Genomic DNA, 20,669 nt, shown 5'->3' on the forward strand with positions numbered 1-20,669 from the left:
ATATCGTCAGCTTCCCAATTCTTTATGACCTGGATTTGTGTGTTCATTTCTGCAAAGGCAAATGTTGATTTCATACAGTTCATTATGTTTTTTTTCCTCTCTGGCACTAATATGGGTTAATCATTTGTATAATCATGTTATTATTAGTAAATCCATCTGAATTCTTGCTTTTATTCACAAACATCCAACATCACCATTACCATCTTCTGGTTCTCTTAAGTTCAAAATAATCAGAGCTTTACTTCAAAATGGTGGAACTTCATCATTACCTGTCTTTTAGCTCTCTATGTGGCTGGTGAACTGATAAACTGTTGCTCAACGCCTGACTGCAGTGCAGTAGTAAACATGACATCACAGATGTATATTCAGTGATGAAATCTGTAGTTTCAAAGGCAAACTGAAATATAGAACAGAGAAAAGAAACTAAGCCTCCAGCTTCAAAGTAAACTGAGACTGAAACAGAGATTGGAAATCAAACTTTCTGATAAGTTTGGAAATGGTGGAAACCATGTAGAAGGAGAGCTTCTATAATAGAGTTTAGATGGCGATTCCAGTGTTTCAATGCAGGCAAGCTGAAGAAGCAAAAGGTGTGAACAAGAGGCTGCAAACAGGAAAACATTCAGATTCTGCTGCTGTTCTTGTTAACTGAAGATAAAATTGGTGACTACACCATCCAGACCATCACAAGCAATATTAAGTACATTCTGCAGAGATATGTATTTCTGGTGAAAACTCTGCCTGTGGAACTTGGGTTGTTGTGCATTGCTCTTGCCTCAGGATTGGAAGAAGTACTGAATTATTTGTGAGTAAGAGAGAATTTTGAAAGACTTTGGCTGAGATTGCTAACATATATGCTGAGCAGATTGCCAGGTCTGATCTTAGTAAGATCTATCTTATTTACATCTGCTACTTCATGTAAAACTTATAATTTATAATTGACCACAATTTGCCTGTTAGTATGTGTTTCACTCACATGAACTCTGGGTTTTAAGATACGGGTGGTTACCCATCATAGTAGTTAATGCTTATTTTGTTTGACTCTTGCACTATTAAAGATCTTTGTTTTGAACTATGGAATCTTGTGGCTTCATCATTTCAGTAACTAACTGGGATTTCAGATTGCCTATTTTTAAAAAAAGTTACCAGTCTTTACCAAGATTATAACAATTTGTATAACAATTAGTTTCTTGCTCTTTATGAATTATATTACAGTATAATACTATTTCATATTGATAGCCTCTAGTTTTCCTGTTTCCCTCAGGTGGAAACTGTTTCTCTAGCTACTCTATCAAAACATTTTATAATTCTGAAGACGTATCCTAAGTTTCCCCTCAGCTTTTTATTTCTAAATGAAAACAGACCTATCCTGTTAATCGATTCCTTAAAACTTTATAGTCGATTCCATTCTCATAAATCTTTATTTGCATTCTCTCTAGTGTCCCTACATCCCTTTTATAGAATGAAAGCCAGACTGCAGACAGTACACCAAGTGCAAGATAGTTAATTAAATAAGCCTGAATTAATGTTTTTATTTTGACTATATACTACACATTAATGTCAAGGCCACAATGAACATTGCTTAAAAGCACAAACATTCTCTGAAAGCATACCTGGTTATAAAGAACACACTGAGACATGTAGAAGTATTACATGAAAACTTGTTTGTGCATTTGAAACCCATTGAGATTAAAGGGGCAACAGTAACATGGATACAAAATTGCATAAGGGACAGAAAGTAGAAAATTATGCTGAATAATTGTTTTTCAGACTGGAGAAAATTACACAGTAGTTTGCTCAGCATCAGTACCACTGCTGTATAAAATATATGTTAATGATCTGGAGTTGGGTATACAAGGCACAATTGCCAATATTCAAAACTTGCAGATGGTAAGATGACAACATATTCTGGGAGTGGATATGCACAAATCTTTGAAGGTGGCAGGCCAAATTCTTTTTTTTAAAAAAGTGCTTTGAATCCTAGGTAAATAGTACTTAAAAACTATTACAACACAGGAGATGGCAATTAGGCAACTCCATGAGTACCACTACCTGCAGCCCTGTGAATATTTTCTCTTCCAATTCCTTTTCCAAAGCTAGGATTGAATCTGCCTCCACCATAGTTTCAGACAGTGTATTCCAGATCCTAGCCATTTGCTATATGAAACAGTTTTTCCTCAGTTTACTTTGATAACCATATCAAAACAATATCCTGTGGTTCTTGACACTTGTACCAACAAAAATAGTTTCTATTAACTCTGTTCAGTTCTATTGTTTTGGAAACATAGGCATGAACAAGGAAATCATGTACTAAATAAATCACTGATTAGGCCTTAACTGGAGTATTGTATACATTTTTGACCAACACAATTTAGGAAAGATATTAATTTTTTTTTAAAAATCACAAGGATACTGAATAAACTGGGGTGAGAAAGGTGGCAGTTGTAGGTGAAACAAGAGAATCCGGTGCAATCTCCTGAGAACTGTGAGGTTGATGACAGAATTAATAAAGGTGTTCAATGTTTTGAAAGGGGTTGACAAAATAAAGAAGAAACTGTTTGCAGTGACAGAAGGCTCCGTAATCACAACACATATATTTAAAGTAGCATTTTTTGTCTAGTTTTACACAATGAATTGCCAAATTCTGGAAATCACTGCTTGAAAGTGTGGTAGAAGTAGATTTGACATTACCTTGCAAAGGGTAAAAACAAGGACTGCAGATGCTGGAAACCAGAGTCTAGATTAGAGTGGTACTGGAAAAGCACAGCAGGTCAGGCAGCATCCGAGCAGTAGGAAAATCGATGTTTTAGGCAAAAGCCCTTCATCAGGAATAAAGCTCTATTCCTGATGAAGGGCTTTTGCCCGAAATGTTGATTTTCCTGTTCCTCAGATGCTGCCTGACCTGCTGTGCCTTTCCAGTACCACTCTAATCTAGACCCATTACCTTGCAAAGTTGAATTGTAAAATTTTTGGAGGGAGAAAATATGCAGGACTAGAGAAAGTGCAGACTGGGACTAACACAAAATGAGAATATTGCAGGTTGAGGAAAGGAGTACCAAAAAGGCTAGAAATGGAGTTAGTGCCTCAGGTTAATAAGAATCCTTGAGTCCAGTTCTGATGAAAGGTCATCATTGACACAAAGCATTAACTGCTTTTCTCTCCACAGAAGCTGCCTAACCTGCTGAGTATTTCCAGCATTTTCTGTTGTTATATAAGGGAGTGGGACAGTTGAATGGATCTTTCAAAGTACTAGCACAGGCATGGTTTCTTTTGAGCTAAACCATTCTATGGCTTGTCTGGTTTGTGATCACACTTTTATCTGATAAAATACAAACATGAAGAAGGTACTCAGGTAGTCCAATTAATGCATCACATCCAGCCCATTTAGATATGGCTTAATCAAATATGCCATTTTCCTTACCCACTAATCTTGTGATTTCCCAGAAAGATATCTGCAAGATATGTATTGATTTTCTCCTTTTTTTAGATTCACATAAAATTGAACTCTTACAAAAGGTGGTATGCCACAACTAGAGTTCTCTTGAGCAACTTTAATATCATTCCACAATTTCTCTTGTCTCTGAGAAACACTTGAGTCTGATGCTCCAACTCAGTCTTCCATTTCCTGAGGAGTTAGTAAGTTGGAAATCAAAGGTGGGAAGGAAGAATAGATGGTCAGATTAAAGTTTTTTTCTGAAGGAGGAATATATTACTTTCTTTTCATCAAAACTGCCCACGTATTCTTGGAGTGCCACACTGGAATACAAAGAAGGCTGGCCTTTGTTGTATTAAGCACTTTAGATGAGAACAAATATATTCTAGGTAGCTCTAGCCAATTTATCTAGAAAACAATTTTTAGTAAAAATATAAGGATAACTGCAAAGATATCTGTAAACAGAATGTTCTTTGATTTGTTTTTGAGGTTATAACACCACAAAAAGCACTACAAATCACCTCATCGGTGTCTGTAGACAAGTCCAACATGACACAAATCACGAATTAAAATGGAATAAATGTAACACATCTTAGCATGTGCATCTTGAATTCTGTGCTCTACTTCCTATTCATCAAGAGGCAGACGCAAAAAAAAGAATTCTGTTGCAGGTAAAACATGACAGATACTCGAAGCAGGAACTTGCGCATATTCATTCTCCCAAAAAGTGGGAGACTAATGAGTTAACTAATGAGTTAACATTAAAACTGAACAAAAATGGCATTTTGAAACAAGAATCATATAAAATGAATGTTGTACTCAATGGATTGAGAATATAGCTAGTTCTGCTATGACGCATTTTTCATTAACGCGAATTGGCTGTAATGTGATTAGATAAATGCGAAATGTTTGTATTAAAACGCGAACTTTTAAAGCGTGAGTTGGCTATAAGGTGATTACATCACCAACACTTTAAGTGTATTTGTATTGTGCAATTTTTGTATAGCGTGGGGTTGCACAAGACTGCAACTACCGCGTAATAGCAGAACCACCTGTTTTGGAAATATGTTATCTGTAAATCTGCAAATAGTCTATTCTTTATCATTGGGAGTTCCTCAAAACACAACCCAAAACATATGTTATCTGCAGTTCATGAAGTTGGTCTTCAATTTCTTCATGTTGTTTTGTTATACTACTCATGGAATTGCTATCCCATAAAAACTGATGACCTGATTCACGGAATTGCTATCCCATAGAACTGATGACCTGATTCATTAAAACATTTGTACGAACAAAGCAAGGCTCGGATGGGAACAACGTGAACAGGACTAGTTATGCTAATTTTCTGAAAGATAAAAATGGAATATAAATCACAAAACAATAAATCACAAAACAATAAATCTCCAGAGAAAAGAAACTTCTTATATTAAATCCAAAGTATATATTACAGGAAATTTTCCCTTGAATTATTAAAACACTTGTTATGAAGTAGTCAAACATTATTTGGTGAGAAAGACTCATATTATGTTGGCAATAATGAATAGAGTTGTTAAAATTTGCACATTTTGCTACATTCTCATTCGGTTTCCATTTCTCACACCCAGGCATATATCTACAAACAATGTTATCATTATGTAAACATCTAAAAAAGATGTAAATTGACTAATGGCCGAGAAACACATTGACTCTGAATTTCTCCAGACCAATCATTCAGTCCTAAGTTCCAAATGTAGCTGTTGGTTACCTTCAGTGCTAAACCATTTAAAGTATGTCAAATGAGGGGCATATTACCGAAAGATAATAGTTTAATACCTGAAGTAATACTGGCAAATAATGAATGCTGGTGTTACTATTCTGTATGTATTTCCTTGAGATTCCTAGCAAATGATCCCAAATCAGAAATACTGTTTAAATAGCTTATCAGCGCTTATTAATAGGGCAAGAAATTATGTTAATAGCTTATTATATTAATATTAAATCTGCAGAGATTTAAATCTATCAACTTCATGACCGAGGCCAGTACTCCAAGGTGGCCTCAACATCAACTCGGCACCAAATTTATCTTCATTCAGAGTCTGTGCTGCCTTTGATATGAAATTCATGTTAGGGTAGGAGGCCATTTTACCAAAAGAAAAGTGTAAATGGAAATTTATGGAGGAAATCAAGACTCACAGGAATTTTGTTAGTTCCAAAAAATGCAAAGATTGGCTGATTTGAGTGTCAGCTACGTGGCAGCCAGAATTTGGGATGGACAGAAGACAATCAGAAGGGATGTAAGCAATGATTGGTATTGGCTCCAAGTTAATTCAAAGCTTTAAGAAGTATTACTACTCATTCCAACTCCTCAATAATATAAGCAAAAAAACCCACTTATCTTTAGAGGGAAACCTCTAGCAGTAACTTAAAAATACTGAATTTACTGCCACACATCTAAGAATACTGACACATGCTGCAGTCAGTAAATAATAAATGTTTAGTTGAGGCTTCACCAAATCCCCTATTTTCACGTTTAAAGATCTAATATCTATTTCATAGATGACCCCCGAATGCTTATTCAAAGAAGTATTTGCAGTACAGAAAGTGGTGCACTTCCAGGACGTATCACATACAAATATAAGATCTGCCATATTGAATGCATAGTTAATGTCTCTTGGAATTTTTGTAAGCTTCTACTCTGTATTCAGTTGGCTGAATGGCTGATTTGTGATGCAGAGTAATGCAACAACTTAGGTTCAGCTTCCCATGGTAGCTGAGGTTACCATGAAGGACCTCTCCCCTTTCCTAATGTGTAGTGACTTTCTGGTTAAAACCATTACCAGTTGTCTTTCTCTAATGAGAGAAGAGCCCTATAGTCTGGTAGGACTATAACAACTTTATCTTAATTGTAGTTTTTTAATCCTTGCATTCATCCAAATACTGTTCATTTAATTCTATATACGTATACATTATGTATTAATTTCAACAAAATATTTACCTTTGCTAGATCAACAAAGCTCACACATTCAAGCCAGGTGTTCAGAAAGCTACGTTTACATACAGCGCACAAACTTGCATGAGCCAATATTTTTCTTGCTTCTGGATAATGTTCAAGAGATTCAGTGAGTGAATTACCATTCAGTCCATTCAAGATATACCGTGCTGTAATTTCCTTCAATTTCAAAAGAGAATACAGTTAGATAAGCAACTAGGAATGACATACTGATACTTTGCTAAAAAGACCAACATCAGAACCCAAGTCAAATTCCATAAGTGCTAGTTTTAATTCATGGTTCAAGCTCATAACTGTGAGAAATGGAAATGCTACATTAAGAATAAAGCTCTCTGCTGATTTCATCAAATAGCAAATGAGGTAAAATAGATTGGATAGATGAGACAGTATGAAGCATTTCCTCTAGGTTAGGTACGGGAGTAAAATCAACCAGAGTATATATCCTCAATTGTTACCTAATAATTTTTAGTCTGAATTCTTAGTGTTGATGTTGGAGTGAAAGGACCAGGCTTTATATGATGCCTATCAGGTAACCCATCAATTATGTTTAACTAGGCAGATGCTGGAAACCAGAGTCTAGATTAGAGTGGTACTGGAAAAGCCCTTCATCAGGAAGGGCTTTTGCCCGAAACATTGATTTTCCTGCTCCTCGAATGCTGCCTGACCTGCTGTGCTTTTCCAGCACCACTCTAACCTAGACATCAATTATGTTTGCCAACTTTCTTCATATATATTCTTTGAAACAGTCAAACATCTTGCTAGTCAAATACCATTTTATCCATGAGCTCAATTCTTTTTAACAAACAGCCAAAAATATTTTGAAAAATAATAAAACATTTATCCACTTGAGTTACATTTCAGTAGTGTCTTGACTTTCTAGAGATGAGGCGCTGACTACATTAACTAAAAAAAAACCCCACTTTACCGAGGTACAGTATAGTAGTCAACACTGGTGGCAGTATACTTGCACCTCAGTCAGGCTGCCACAGTGGCAAGGACACAAAATATGGTCTGGGTGAGGGACTCCAGTGTCCATCACCAAGAGTAGCTTGATAGCACCACCATACAGAGCTAATCTAATCCAAAAGGACATAGATACTAAACCTGGTTTGAGCAGGTGGAAAATCATGCTTGACCTTGTTCTCCCAAAATCTGCAACAGATGTGACCAATGGTATCATTAGGATTGATTGCCGCCAATTATTGTGAAGACTTAAAAATGAGATGTAAGTTAGAACACAAGACTATCTGTAGGTCAAACAGAATAAGTAGCGTGTGAAAGACGGAGGTAAAAGATCTCACAGCCAACAGATCAGATCTTCTATCGCCAATTAGTTATATAAATAGTAAAGGTCAATTAGGGATGGGAAACAAATATTAGATGAGCCAGCCATGTTCATATCATGTGAATGAATAAATATAAATGAGTCTAGTTGTTAAGGTGAGCAGGGAAGTGAGCCCTGTGTGTCAGTGCAGACTACAAATTTGTTTGAATCTAAATTTCACAAATTCATGATCATACAATCAGAATGCAAATAAAAGCATATTTTCATGTTAACAGAGTTAGCTTCTTAAGTCCAGTATGATTCTTTTGCAAGATTAGGCATATTGGACTTGAAATGATAATTCTATTGTTTGTTTTACAGATGCTGATAGACTAGATAAATTTATCCATTTTTTTTGTTCACCTTCAAAGCCTTGGACTGAAACTTAGAATATTATAGTTGTGTCATTTTCATCAAGTTTCATTGAATGTTTCTCTAGTGATAAGATCTAGTGACTTGTCTCACATTATTTTTGCAAACTCTCATTTACTTCCGACCATGCCATTGGCATCTACCAGACAATGTGGAAAATTGCCCAGGTATGTCCTGTACATAAAAAGCAAGACAACTCCAACCCAGCCTATTACGACCCTATCAGTCGACTCTCGTTCACCAATAAAGTGATGGAAGGTGTCATCAATAGTGCTATCAAACAGCACCTGCTCAGCAATAACCTGGTCAGTGATGCCTAGTGTGGGTTGCACCAGGGCAACTCAGCTCCTGACCTCATTACAGCCCAATGTTTTCACAGAGGGTGGTGCATGTGTGGAATGAGCCGCCAGAGGAAGTGGTGGAGGCTGGTATAATTACAACATATAAAAGGTTATATGAATAGGAAGGTTTAGAGAGATATGGGCCAAGTGGTGGCAGATGGGATTAGATTAGGTTAGGATACCTGGTCAGCATGAACGAGTTGAACTGAAGGGTCTGTTTCCATGCTGCACATCTCTGTGACTCAATAACTCTATGACTCTATGGACAAAAGAGCTGAATTCCAGAGGTGAGGTGAGAGTGTCAGTCCTTCACTTCAAGGCTCCCGAGCAAAACTGGAATCAATGGGTATCAGGGGGCAAATCTCTATTGGTTGGAGCCATTCCTAGCACATAGAAAGATATTCATGGGTGTTGGAGTTCAGTTATCTTAGCTCCAGAACATCTCTGCAGGAATTCCTCAGGGTAGTGTCCAATATCCAACTACCTTCACCAAAGCTTTATCAAATACCTTACCTCCATCCTAAGGTTAGAAATGGGAATGTTCACAGATGATTACACAATGTTCAATACCATACTCAACTCCTAAAATACTGAAACAGTCCATGTTCAAATGCAACAAGATCTAGACAATATCCAGACTTGGGCTGAGAAGTGGAAGTAACATTTGAGACGCACAAATGCCAAGTAACAACCATCTCCAATAAGAGATGATCTAACAACCATCTCTTGATATTTAATGGGATACCATCAATGAGTCCCTTACTATCAACATCTTGGGGGTAACCATTGGTCAGAAACTCAACTAGACCCAACTCAAAAAAAAGTATCTACAACAGCAGGCCAGAGAATAGGAATTATGCAGCATGTAGCTCACCTGACTTCCCAAAGCCATCTACCATCTACAAGGCACAAGTCAGGAGTGTAGGGGGCCATGATTTGAAGGCTGACACTCTTTTGTCTGAATCAAGGCTATAATGAGATCAGGAGGTGAGTGGCCCTAGTGGAACCCAAACTGGGCAGAAGTCTCTGGAATACTCCCCATTTGCCTTGATGATGCAGCTTCAACATCACTCAAGAAGGTTGACACTACTCAGGCCAAAGCAGTCTGCTTGACTGGCACCACACTCATAAGCATCCTTTCCCTCCACCACTAACATTCAGTAGCAGCAGCGTATAGTGTCTACAAGATGCACTGCAGAAATTCACCAAAGATCCTTAACCATCATCTTTCAAACCCACAATCACTTCCACCAAAATAGACAAAGGCAGAAGAAACATGGGAATATCACCACCTGCAACACCATTCCTTCATTCTCAATGGGTAAAATTCCTGGAATTCCCTTCCTCAGGACATTGTGGGTCAAACTACAGTACATGGAGTTCAGCAATTGAAGAATGCAGCTCCTCACCACCTTCTCAATGGTAAATAGGGACAAGCAATAAATGCTGGCCAGCCAGCATCCCACAGTGAATAAACAAAAACTGCATTACTTTCATCTCACTTACTCCTTCTTTTCCTCTCGGTCCAGAAAAAAACAATCTACAATAGAGTAGAAAGAGCCAAGATGAGTAGTAGGATGCCCAGCATTCAGCACTTCCACCCTTAGGAGAACAGGTTACTGACTGCCCAGAGTGACCATTTGGCAGTGACCAAGTAGCCGGACTGATTGTGGAGACTTTCCCGTGATTTGTTATGTTGGGACCCTCTGAGTGATAGATGTCTCCATGGACTTCACTGAGATTCTCTTCCCTTAGACTTTGAGATATGGCTGTCTGCTTGCTCCATATGCATGTTTACTATACATTAGCTTCTGGGACATGGTGACATTGTGGGATTAAGGCAGAAATGTAGCACATAGCAAGATGTCCACCCTCTTGACTGATGACTGCCAACTGACATGACAAGCTGTCTGGTTTTGTGTCTAGAATAAAATGTATAGAATATTGTTACAATGCTGGGTTGGAACCCCAAAAACTGCAGTGAGCTTTGCCCTTAGTTCCAAAATGTGTCTTTTGAAAAGAGGAGTGTATTAGACACAAAATTACTGTAGGTGTAAATTCAGTGGCTAACCACTCAGCCAATTCTAGATTCAATTAGCCAAATTTCCTTGGATGTCATGTACTCACTATCAGTTTCCCAAGTGGGACCTTATCAAAAGCCTTGTTGAAGTCATAATCATATAGTTATACAGCATGAAAACAGACCCTTCGGTCCAGCCAGTCCACGCTGAACATAATCTCAAAGTAAACTAGTCCCACTTGCCTCCTCCTGGCCCATATTCTTCCAAACTTTTCCTTACTAATGCAAAAGTCTTTTAGAAGTTGTAATTGTACCCACATCCACAACTTTCTCAGGAAGTTCATTCCACATGTGAGCCACTCTCTGTGTAAAACATTTGCCTCTCATGTCTTTTTTAAATCTCTCTCCTCTCTATGTCAAATATATTGCCCTCATTTACACACCTAGTCACCTCTTCGAGAAATTCCATCAAGTTGGTCACACAAGATCACTCTTACCAAAACAATGCCGGTTTTGATAAATCCTGCTATTTTCTCTGCCTCACTCAATGTGTCAAGAAAACTTCAAATAGAAGTGAGTGACTTGAGAGACCTAAGGTCTAACAATCCCCTACTCAGCAGCAAAGCCACCCTTTGTGGATTTTGACTTAAATTTCAGACATAGTTCCTGGTTTCTCTCTAAAGAATACATAAGGATAGGGGTTAAAAAGTCAGTTTAAACTTGACTGGAGTGTGCTGTTACGATTGAATGTTCTCATAGGTACCATTTGGATTTGAGTGTTAGTGAGCTATGAAGGCCAAATTTAAAGAACTATCTCCTATTCACTGCATGTTGCAGGAAACGAAGACCTCTCTCACTTTAAGTGCTGCAAATCAGAAAAAAAGAAACAAAGCAACAAGAGGACGCTCAGCCTGAATGCTGATATTCAATTACATATTAAGAGAATAAGAACTACAGAATCTCACCAAACTGCAAAATAAAGGTAATGAAACTGACTGTTTAACTACAGATGTCAAAGCTATTGGTGGCCTCCACTGCAATGGCCACAGCATTCAATTATCAGCTCTTCACAAACAACTCAGACAGAGTTCCGTGTAACCTTCTATTTACTTTTACCATTTTGATCCACCTCTTATTTTTAATCTCCATGTATGTGTGTTACATTAATAGTTATTCTTGTATATGGTAATTAATTAGTGTAACTCACTTGTTTTATTCATTCAAGCAAGACTATCTACATTAGCTCCTTTTTAAGTTTCATTTGGTCTGAGAGAAAGGCATACACAAGCGAAGGGATCCAACAACCAAGGGGGTTAATGACCAAGAAGCAGTGCCAGTTCATCCCTATTCACCCAAGAGCTTAATAGTTTGTGATGTCCTATCTAGAGCTGTAATGAATTGGAGAATCTCGCCCTGACATAATCATAACATTATACAGAGGAACCTCAATTACCCGAACATCAATTATCCGAAAATTGGATTATCTGAATAAGATCTGAAGGTCCCAGAAAACTGTTACAGCAAAGAAGTGTTACCGACAATGGTACAACAATTGCATCTTTTGTTTAAATGAGTTGTGAATTCGGATGACCTGCACATCAAAGAGGTGTTAATGACACTGGTGCAACAAACTCAGTCGGTCAATTGTGGCAGTGTTAAAATAATTTTAACACATTAAAATGACTGACATGCTGAAGGATTCAAATGCATGACAAAATCAGTGCTGTCTTCATTCCGTCTACGACTTTGCTCTGAGTGCATATCTGTTATAAGTGATTGAGTTTGTTGCACTGACCGTGTCTGTGAAGATAAAGCAGACAGCAGTGACAATTGAACAGAAATGCGAGATTTTACACCGTCTGGATTGTGGTGAAAAGGCATCAAAGATTGCACAAGAGTACAGCATCAGGACATCAGGAAAGCAAGACTGGCGATTGAGAAATTTATCAGCCAAAGCGACAGTTCAAATGCTTTAAAAAGAAAATCCATGAAGCCAGCGAAAAATGACCAACTCAATCAAAATATATTTTTGTGGTTTTCACAGCAGCGTGAAAAGGGGATTCCCGTATCTGGCCCGATGATACTAGAAAAAGCTGCCAGTTTCCATAGCGGTCACAGCGTATCATTGAGCTGGTTACAGCGTTTCAAACATTGTCATGGCATTATGCAACTCAGCATTCTTGGACAGCAGAAGTCCGTGGTTGACAGCACCATGGAAGCCTACTGACAGAAACTACAATCCATCATCTGTGACGGAAATTACGAACATGAGCAATTTACAATGCCGATGAAAGTAGGTTGTCTTGGCGTCACTGCCAGACAAAACACTTGCATCCAGCGCAGAAAAACTGGTGTCAGGACATAAAGTGCAGAAGGATTGCATTACAATTTTCCCTTGTGTCAACGCCACCGGCACTTATAAATTACTGCTTGTCTGCATCGGGCGTTAATCTAATTCACATTGCTTCAAGAACTGTGACAAGAAGTCATTTCCCGTGAAGTACAAATCACAAAATCCAATTTTTTCATCCTGGTTTCAAGAAGAATTTGTACCTGCCATTACTTAGCAAGCGCTGGGTTCCAGCAATATGTCCTTCTGCTTGTTGACAATGCAAGTTCATACATTATGAAAGGCAGCCAATTAGAATCACCAGACGAAGTTGTCAAGTGTTTGTTTTTACCACCAAACACCACCTCAAAGTTACAGCCGCTCGATCAGAGAATCATCGCAATAATAAAAAAAATTATCACCGTCACATGTTATGTGCCGTCCTTGGAGAAGACAATGCAGACAAAGGAGTGCAGGAAATTATGAAGGTATTCACAGTCAAGGAAACATTGTTTATGATTGCTGAATCTTGGGACTGCATCAAGCCATCGACAGTTGCGGAGTGTTGGTACAATGGCTTGCGTGTTGGTAGCCGTGACAGTGAAAAGGACACGCATCCAGATCAAAGGCAACCCACTGACATCACCAAAAACTGCAGACAGCTGGGATTACGAGTCTTCGTAGAGGCTGAGATCGATGCTTGGGTTAACTGTGACAAAGACATTAGCACAGAGACGCTCAGCAGTGATCAGATTATCAATGTAGTTACTGAAGAACAGCGGGAAAGTATGGACGCAGTGGATGGTAAGGAAAATCAGAAACTGATATCGTTTGCAGTGCCCATTAACGAAGCTATTGACAGTTTGCAACTTTTCACAGAGTGGTATGAAGCATAAGACAAAGTCGATGCCGTTAAGTTGATGCATCTTCGTCAAATGTTATTGTTCGCTAAAAAAGAGACAGCAGCACCTCAAGCAACAGCGGCTGGATATTTTCTTTGAAAAGTAATAACCGACCTCCACCTCAACAAATTTTATTTACACAAAAAGTGCTTTGATTTGTGAAATAACATGAATTTTTAAGTGATATCCAGTGTTTGTACAAATTTTAGCGATTGAATGAAATAAAAACTCAGTAAACATACTTTTTAACGCAATTATGCTCAGTATGGCTTCCTTTTATTATTCTAATAATCAATTATCCGAACAAAACACTGCCTGCCCATCGCCTTCGGATAATCGTATATTGGAAAGAAATATTTCTTGAATTTTGAGGCTTGAATTTATGTGAACCACCTGCCTTGTGTCTTTCTTCACATAATGGGCTCTATTTTTGTGCTATCAAATTAGATTTTAATGACAATGACTCAAATATGCTCTTGACAACCTAAAGGAAGAATGTGTGGGGCTATGGTAGCCATGATGTGGAAGAGCCGGTATTGGACTGGGCTGGACAAAGTTAAAAATCACACCACACCAGATTATAGTCCAACAGGTTTATTTGGAGCACTGGTCGTTCAGCAGGTAGCTGTGGAACAGGATCATAAGACAGAATTTATAGCAAAATATTACAGTGTCATGCAAGTGAAATGATATATTGAACAAACTTTCAGTTGCATGACACTGTAATCTTTGGCTATAAATTCTGTGTCTTATGATCCTGTTCCACAGCTACCTGATGAAACAGCAGCGGTCTGAAAGCTAGTGGTTCCAAATAAACCTGTTGGACTGTAACCTGGTGTTGTGTGATTTTTAACCTGGATCTATGGTGACAGGCTTTATAAAACCAACAAACCAAGTTGTCAGATGTGCAGAATAATTACAGCACAAATTCAGCCTATGGTGTCTGTGCTGTCCCTCCAAAGGAACTACTCACCAAGTGCCACTCCAACCCATGTCATCATGGCCCCACACATTCTTCCTTTTCAGATAATAATTTAATTCCCTCCTGCATCCACCATTCTTTCAGGAAGTTCATTCCACATCCTATCCACTCATTGCATGAAAACATTCACATGTTGCAATTGTTCCTTTCACTAAGGACCTTAAACCTGTGTTCTCTCATTTTCAATCATTCCACCAGTGGGAGTGGAACCAGTTTTTCCCTATTTACTCTGTCCAGACCACTCTTGATGTTGAATGAGTCTATCAGATCTCCTCTCAACACTCCCTTCTCCAAAAAATAACAGTGCCAATTTCTCCAATCTATCTACATGACTGAAGCCAAAAACAAAATACTGCAGATCCTGGAAATCACATTACCACTTTTAGATCAATGATCTTTCTGAAGAATTGATACCGACATACAGTTCTGGTGCAAGGTCACCAATTGGAAGCAGGAATTCATTTTCTGCCACAGATGTTTCCTAATTCCCAATATTTTGGTTTTAAATGAAAGTATCTGTTGAACAGATTTGTGCACCATTGTCCTTTTTCTCAGTGGCAACTTAAGATGAAAATTTGAAAGCAAATTGAACAGATGAAAAGTATCTAACTTAACAACTGCAATACAAAAAAAAGGTACAATTAAAGCAGAATGACAACATTGCAACTGTTGACTAACACACACAACTTATTTTAAAATTTGGCAGCTCATTAATAACTTTAAGTGGAACAAAATAAGAAACAGAAGCATTAAGGGTGAATCAATACATTAGGCAGGAAAATCATTTTGAATTCATGGTACATCTGTGAAAGGCAATAATAAAATAACAGATGTTGCAGCAAATTTCACTGCCAGCTGCCCACAATTCCTAACATATACTCTTGCCAGCTCACCAGTTGTACAGGAATTTTGCATTTAGGATGTCAGAAATGAGACCAGCTGATATAATGTTCTTTCGCTCTGTGAGGCAATAATATTATGGCATGTCTGCATTTACTCATAACACGTGCACTCGATTTAAAACAGCTGATAACACAAATATTATTGCCAGCTATTCGGCTACATACAAGTCCACGTTTCATTTATTCAAGATCTGCTTTTGTTGGCTGAATTCAAATCTATAATAGAAGAGCTGTAAGGCCTTTGGCTTTATTACAAGTTCCTACATTCAAAATGCTGCAATTTGTATCCAGTTTAGGCAAACATCAAAGGAGGATAGCCATAAGACTGACACCTGTATTGACTCATGCTGATATCTGTATGTACAATCAAAATAGTGAGGCATGATGAGTAACCATTTTATAAAGACATGAGGCCTTAGAAAAATCAAGGATGTTACATGTATTTGAATGCTGTGAAGCATCAAATATGCAACTTCTGTACATACATTTTGCGAGGTAATGCAGCTCTCATCATATTGCTTTGCACTGTATTTTGCATGCTTCCGCTGCTTGCCATGCAAGCATTTCTGTATTTTAGTTTTGCCAGGTGTACAGGAAGGAAGGGTTTCTGGACCTGAACTATTAACTCTGATTTTTCTTCACAGATGCTACCAGACCTGCTGAGCTTTCAAGCAATTTCTGTTTTTGTTTCTGATTTCCAGCATCTGCAGTTATTTCGGTTTTCATTTCTAGGTGTGTCTGGTGCTGCTCCTGGCATGTCCACCTGCATTCCTCACCAAACTAAGATCAATCTCCTGGTTTAATTATATTAGTAGAGTGAGAGATAACCTAGTTGTGAGGTTACAGATTGTGGTTGAATATAATGCCGTGTTGGTGGACTATAGTGCCTCATTGATATCCAGTTTTGAATTCAAAATCTGTCTGAAAATCAGGATCTGCCTGATTTAGCAAGCTGATAATATCACACAACATAGTGGAGGGCATCCTCAATATGAAGCTGGGACTTCTTCTCCACAAATACTTTGTGGTCCTTACTCTCACTGATAAAGTCAAGGACAGACACATCTGATGGACAGATTAATATGGAAAGCATACTTGGCATTTCCTTCAGACCAATAGGATATATGAGCAGAATCAAGCCATTCAGCCCATCAAGTTTGCTCTGCCATTCGATCACGATCCTTATGTGCCTTAACCTTACCTTCTCCCTGTAATGCTTTATCTACTTAATAAGCAACAAGCTATCTGTCTCTGTTTTAAATACTTGTTGTTCCTTCACCACCTGCCCCAGACCCAGAATTTGAGGAACGTCCTTTCTAACATAGCCTGCTCAATCAGTACTGATACTAGTGAGCTGCTCTTGATACTGACATGCCCCACATGAAGTACATTCCTCACTCAGTGCTTCCTGAAAGTGGTGTCTGACATCGAGGATTGCTGAGGGGGAGCAAGAGGTTATAGCCAGTAAGATGTTTACTTATCCACAGCATCTGGAGCCAATGTTGTGCACTTCCTGGGCAACTGTACGCCACTGTATCACCGACACTGGTGGGACTGTCCAACAGGTAGCATGGTCATTGAATGGTCAACAAGGCCGTGTTTGCTGTTGCCATTCAATCCATTCAGTTTTATTCCATTGTTTAGGATTCACTGTGGCTGTGTGGCTGGTTATACTGTCGCAGAGGGCAGTTAAGAGTCAACCATATTGCTGTGGCTCTTCAGTCACATATATGTCTGGCCAAGTAAGGCTGGCAGAATTCCTTCAGGGGAATTAGTGAACTAGATAGGTTTTATGATAATCAACTGTGGTCTTATTTTTGTCATTAGATAGGCATTTAATGGAGGGTTGATTAAACTCCTATCTCACCATTTGCTATGGTGGGATTTGAACCACAACGTTAGTCAGTGGTTCTGGATTACTACTCCAGTGACATTACCACTATGCCCATCGCCTCCCTCAATGGGTTGAGATGGTGTGAGTGGGGTGAGGGCACATTGGCATGGATAAAACTAAATTGTCTAACTAATAGGAGATAGTATGGAGGCAAAATAGGCATTTTTCTTCTGGTTTACAAGATGTAATGAGTAGTCTGCCACCAAGATTAGTGTTGGGCTCTCCTTTCAACAATACATATTGGATTTGGATGAATGAACAAAGGTATGGCTACTAACTTTTCTGAAGAAACAAAGATAGGTTGAAAAGTAAATTGTGAAGGAGACCAGAAAGTGATAGAGGTTGGTTAAGTGAGTGAGTAAAATTTGGAAAGTGGAGCATAATATGGGCAATTGTGAAATTGTCCACTTAGGTGGATGAATAAAAGTGCTTTCTACTTAAATGGTAAGAGATTGCAGAGCTCTGAGATGAACAGGGTCCTGGATTTATGATTCAATTATACATGACACTGAACATTTGAAATACTGAGTGTGTTATGTTGGCCTTCTTATTTAAAGAGGGATGTAACTACACAGGAAGCAGTTCAAAGATGGCATACTATACCAATACCTGGAATGGGCAGGTTGTCTTATTTAGAAAGGTTGGACAATCTGGGCTTAAATCTGCAGGAGTTTAGAAGAGTAAGAGGCAACTAGAGAGCTCTTGACAGGGTAAATGTGGAGAGAATGCTTCCTCTTGTGACAGAATCGAGAACTGGGGTCACTGTCTAAAAGTCAAACATTGCTCATTTAAGAAAAAGATATGACCTTTCTTTCTCTCATAAGGTCATAAGTCTGTAGAACTTTCTTCCAAACGTTTGGTGGAAACAGATTTGTTAAATATTTTTCACATGGGGCAGATAAATTCTTGGTAAGCAAAGGGGCAAAAGATTATCAGTGGAAAGTGGGGAATGTGGAATTGAGTTTACAACTGATCAAGCATCAGGCCCTCGTAACCAGGTGAGATTGGCATCAAAAAGAATAAATAAAATATTAAATCAATTGCTGCAATATTTTAATTACTTTGATCTCCTGTAATAAACATAATTCTTAAAATGCATTTTTGGTAAGTAAGCAGTAGCTAGCTCATATGTGACCAGCAAAGAAACAAAATTCCATTTCAATATTGGGCAAAATTTTGTATTTTGGGCTGCAATTTGTCAGGAACAGGTTCCTGACATCACTTTTGCCTTGATTGGCCAATTGGTGACCAGGGGTCCACTCACCACCCAAATCAGTATGGCAGTTGAACTCTCAAAGCTGGAAGGTCAATAGAAGGCCCTCTAGCACACAGGGGGTTGCAGGTTGAGACATTGCCCCAGCAATTGTAACATATGTGAACTATAGAAGTGGCCATTTGTGCCAGACCACAACTGTACCTGCTACAATGTCAACCACTACCAGCTTTTGGTTGGGGTAGATGGCTGCCACTATCCTCTTTCTTTAATGGGGTCTATCATTGATAGAAGAAAACTACTAATGAGACTTAATGAAATTAGGCTCTCAAAACCAAGATGTAGTTTATTGCATATTCGCAATCAAGAACAAGGTACATTACAAAGTTAGACATTTATACTAAGAGATGTGTGGATATAGTTTATTTAACCTACAAGATCCTTAGATATTCTGCCTTTTTCCACCAAGACTTCATGACATCATCTGATTGGGTAAAGTCTCCAACATTTATCCTTTCAGAACCGTTACTTTATACAACTTCGCCCTTTATCCATTTCTGTATATAATTACACTTACTAATATTCCTAGCTTCCCCAAGTCTGACTTGACAAATTCAGGCAATCTGGAAGTTTCACAATTCTTCCAGAATATAATCTCTTTGGATTAAGAAAATTCTGTGGCTTGATTGTTGACCTTGACTCTGTTCTTGACTAAGTCTATGAAGTCACGTTACGCAAATGTTCTTTTGTAGGTACTTCACTGAGGACTCCATTCCTGCTAAACCACATAGCCCATTAGCTTCTGTAGATATTTCTTAAAATCCTGAATTTATTTTGCATAGGAATTCTTCATCGCTGAATCAGGTAGCTAGGAGAAAGTGAGGACTGCAGATACTGGAGATCAGCATTGCGAGTGTGGTGCTGGAAAAACACAGCAGGTCAGGCAGCATCCAAGGATCAGAAGAATCAGCTTTTCGGGCATCAGGAATGAGGCTTGTGGGCCAGGACCACATTCTCGACTCTGATTAAGGTAGCTGCCCATCACATCAACTGAGGGACATTTAAGACACCTGCTCTGTTGAAATAGATTTTTTTTTGCATTATCCCACAATCCTTGAAAATTCATCTTGATTGTATCCTGAATCTGTGGATGTTGATCACCCCACCTCAGCACTGGCTCCTATGGAAATGTTTATAGCGCATCTTTAATCTGTGTCAAGGAATCTTATTCTCAATCTGTTGATACATCTGAGTTAAAGCATGTAAATTTTACTTCAACTATAGGTTAGGCTGAATGTCTTAATTTGCCGACTGTGGTTCTCTTATTCATGAACCAACATGTTCATAATCTCATTTATGTTACACTTCAATTGGGTAGCTTGCTGGAAACCAAGCTTCACTACTCCTGAAATCATCACAAAAGTTAAAAATTTCATAGAAGTAAGCAAGATATCCTAAGTAACTTATAGACCTGGGTTGATAGACAGTATTGACCAGGTTTATGTACTTAATAAGGATTACTATCGACTTATTCATGAATTTATGGTAGATTCATAGATTCCAGCCATAGATAAACAATTATGAACCATCAACATAAACTCTATTCGTTAAAACTCTAACCTCCCCCACTGTTTGAATAAGCAGCAGTATAAACAGCATTACAATGAGTTTTGGGTAACTTGGTTTTAGATGGCAATAATCATTTCCAAAATCTTTGCTTTTTTTTAAATACCTTTTCTCATTGAAGCAAAAATTCAAATCTTCTATTACGTTTTGTTCACCATGTTTTGTTCATTTGTTGGCTATAAATTACAAATAAATTTTCCACATTACACCCTTGTGTTGCTGTATGCTTACATCTTTAATTTCAGCAGGACCAAGTGGTTTCAGCTCAGTAAGTTGTCTCTGGTCAAAATAGAGGGTTAAGTTTCTAGCCTGCACATCCTTGGACACTATGGGCAATTCAGCATG

The 20,669-nt window shown here is 38.3% G+C and overlaps 1 protein-coding gene across 3 annotated transcripts in view; it reads right to left on the bottom strand.

Moving 5' to 3' along the window:
- Window positions 1-2,905: 2,905 nt before the first annotated feature.
- The window catches only part of lrrc69 (leucine rich repeat containing 69), an 80,457-nt gene continuing 62,693 nt past the window's right edge, over window positions 2,906-20,669 (bottom strand). For all 3 annotated transcript variants that reach the window (XM_072570262.1, XM_072570260.1, XM_072570261.1), the window contains 2 exons: window positions 6,405-6,578; window positions 2,906-4,775 (listed from right to left, as the gene is read on the bottom strand). In XM_072570262.1, the coding sequence (XP_072426363.1) occupies window positions 4,665-4,775; window positions 6,405-6,578 (285 nt within the window). In that variant the 3' untranslated portion in view covers window positions 2,906-4,664. The remainder of the gene's footprint in view (window positions 4,776-6,404; window positions 6,579-20,669) is intronic.

The sequence above is a fragment of the Chiloscyllium punctatum genome, chromosome 5, assembly GCF_047496795.1.
Source record: "Chiloscyllium punctatum isolate Juve2018m chromosome 5, sChiPun1.3, whole genome shotgun sequence".
Classification (NCBI taxonomy): Eukaryota; Metazoa; Chordata; class Chondrichthyes; order Orectolobiformes; family Hemiscylliidae; genus Chiloscyllium; species Chiloscyllium punctatum.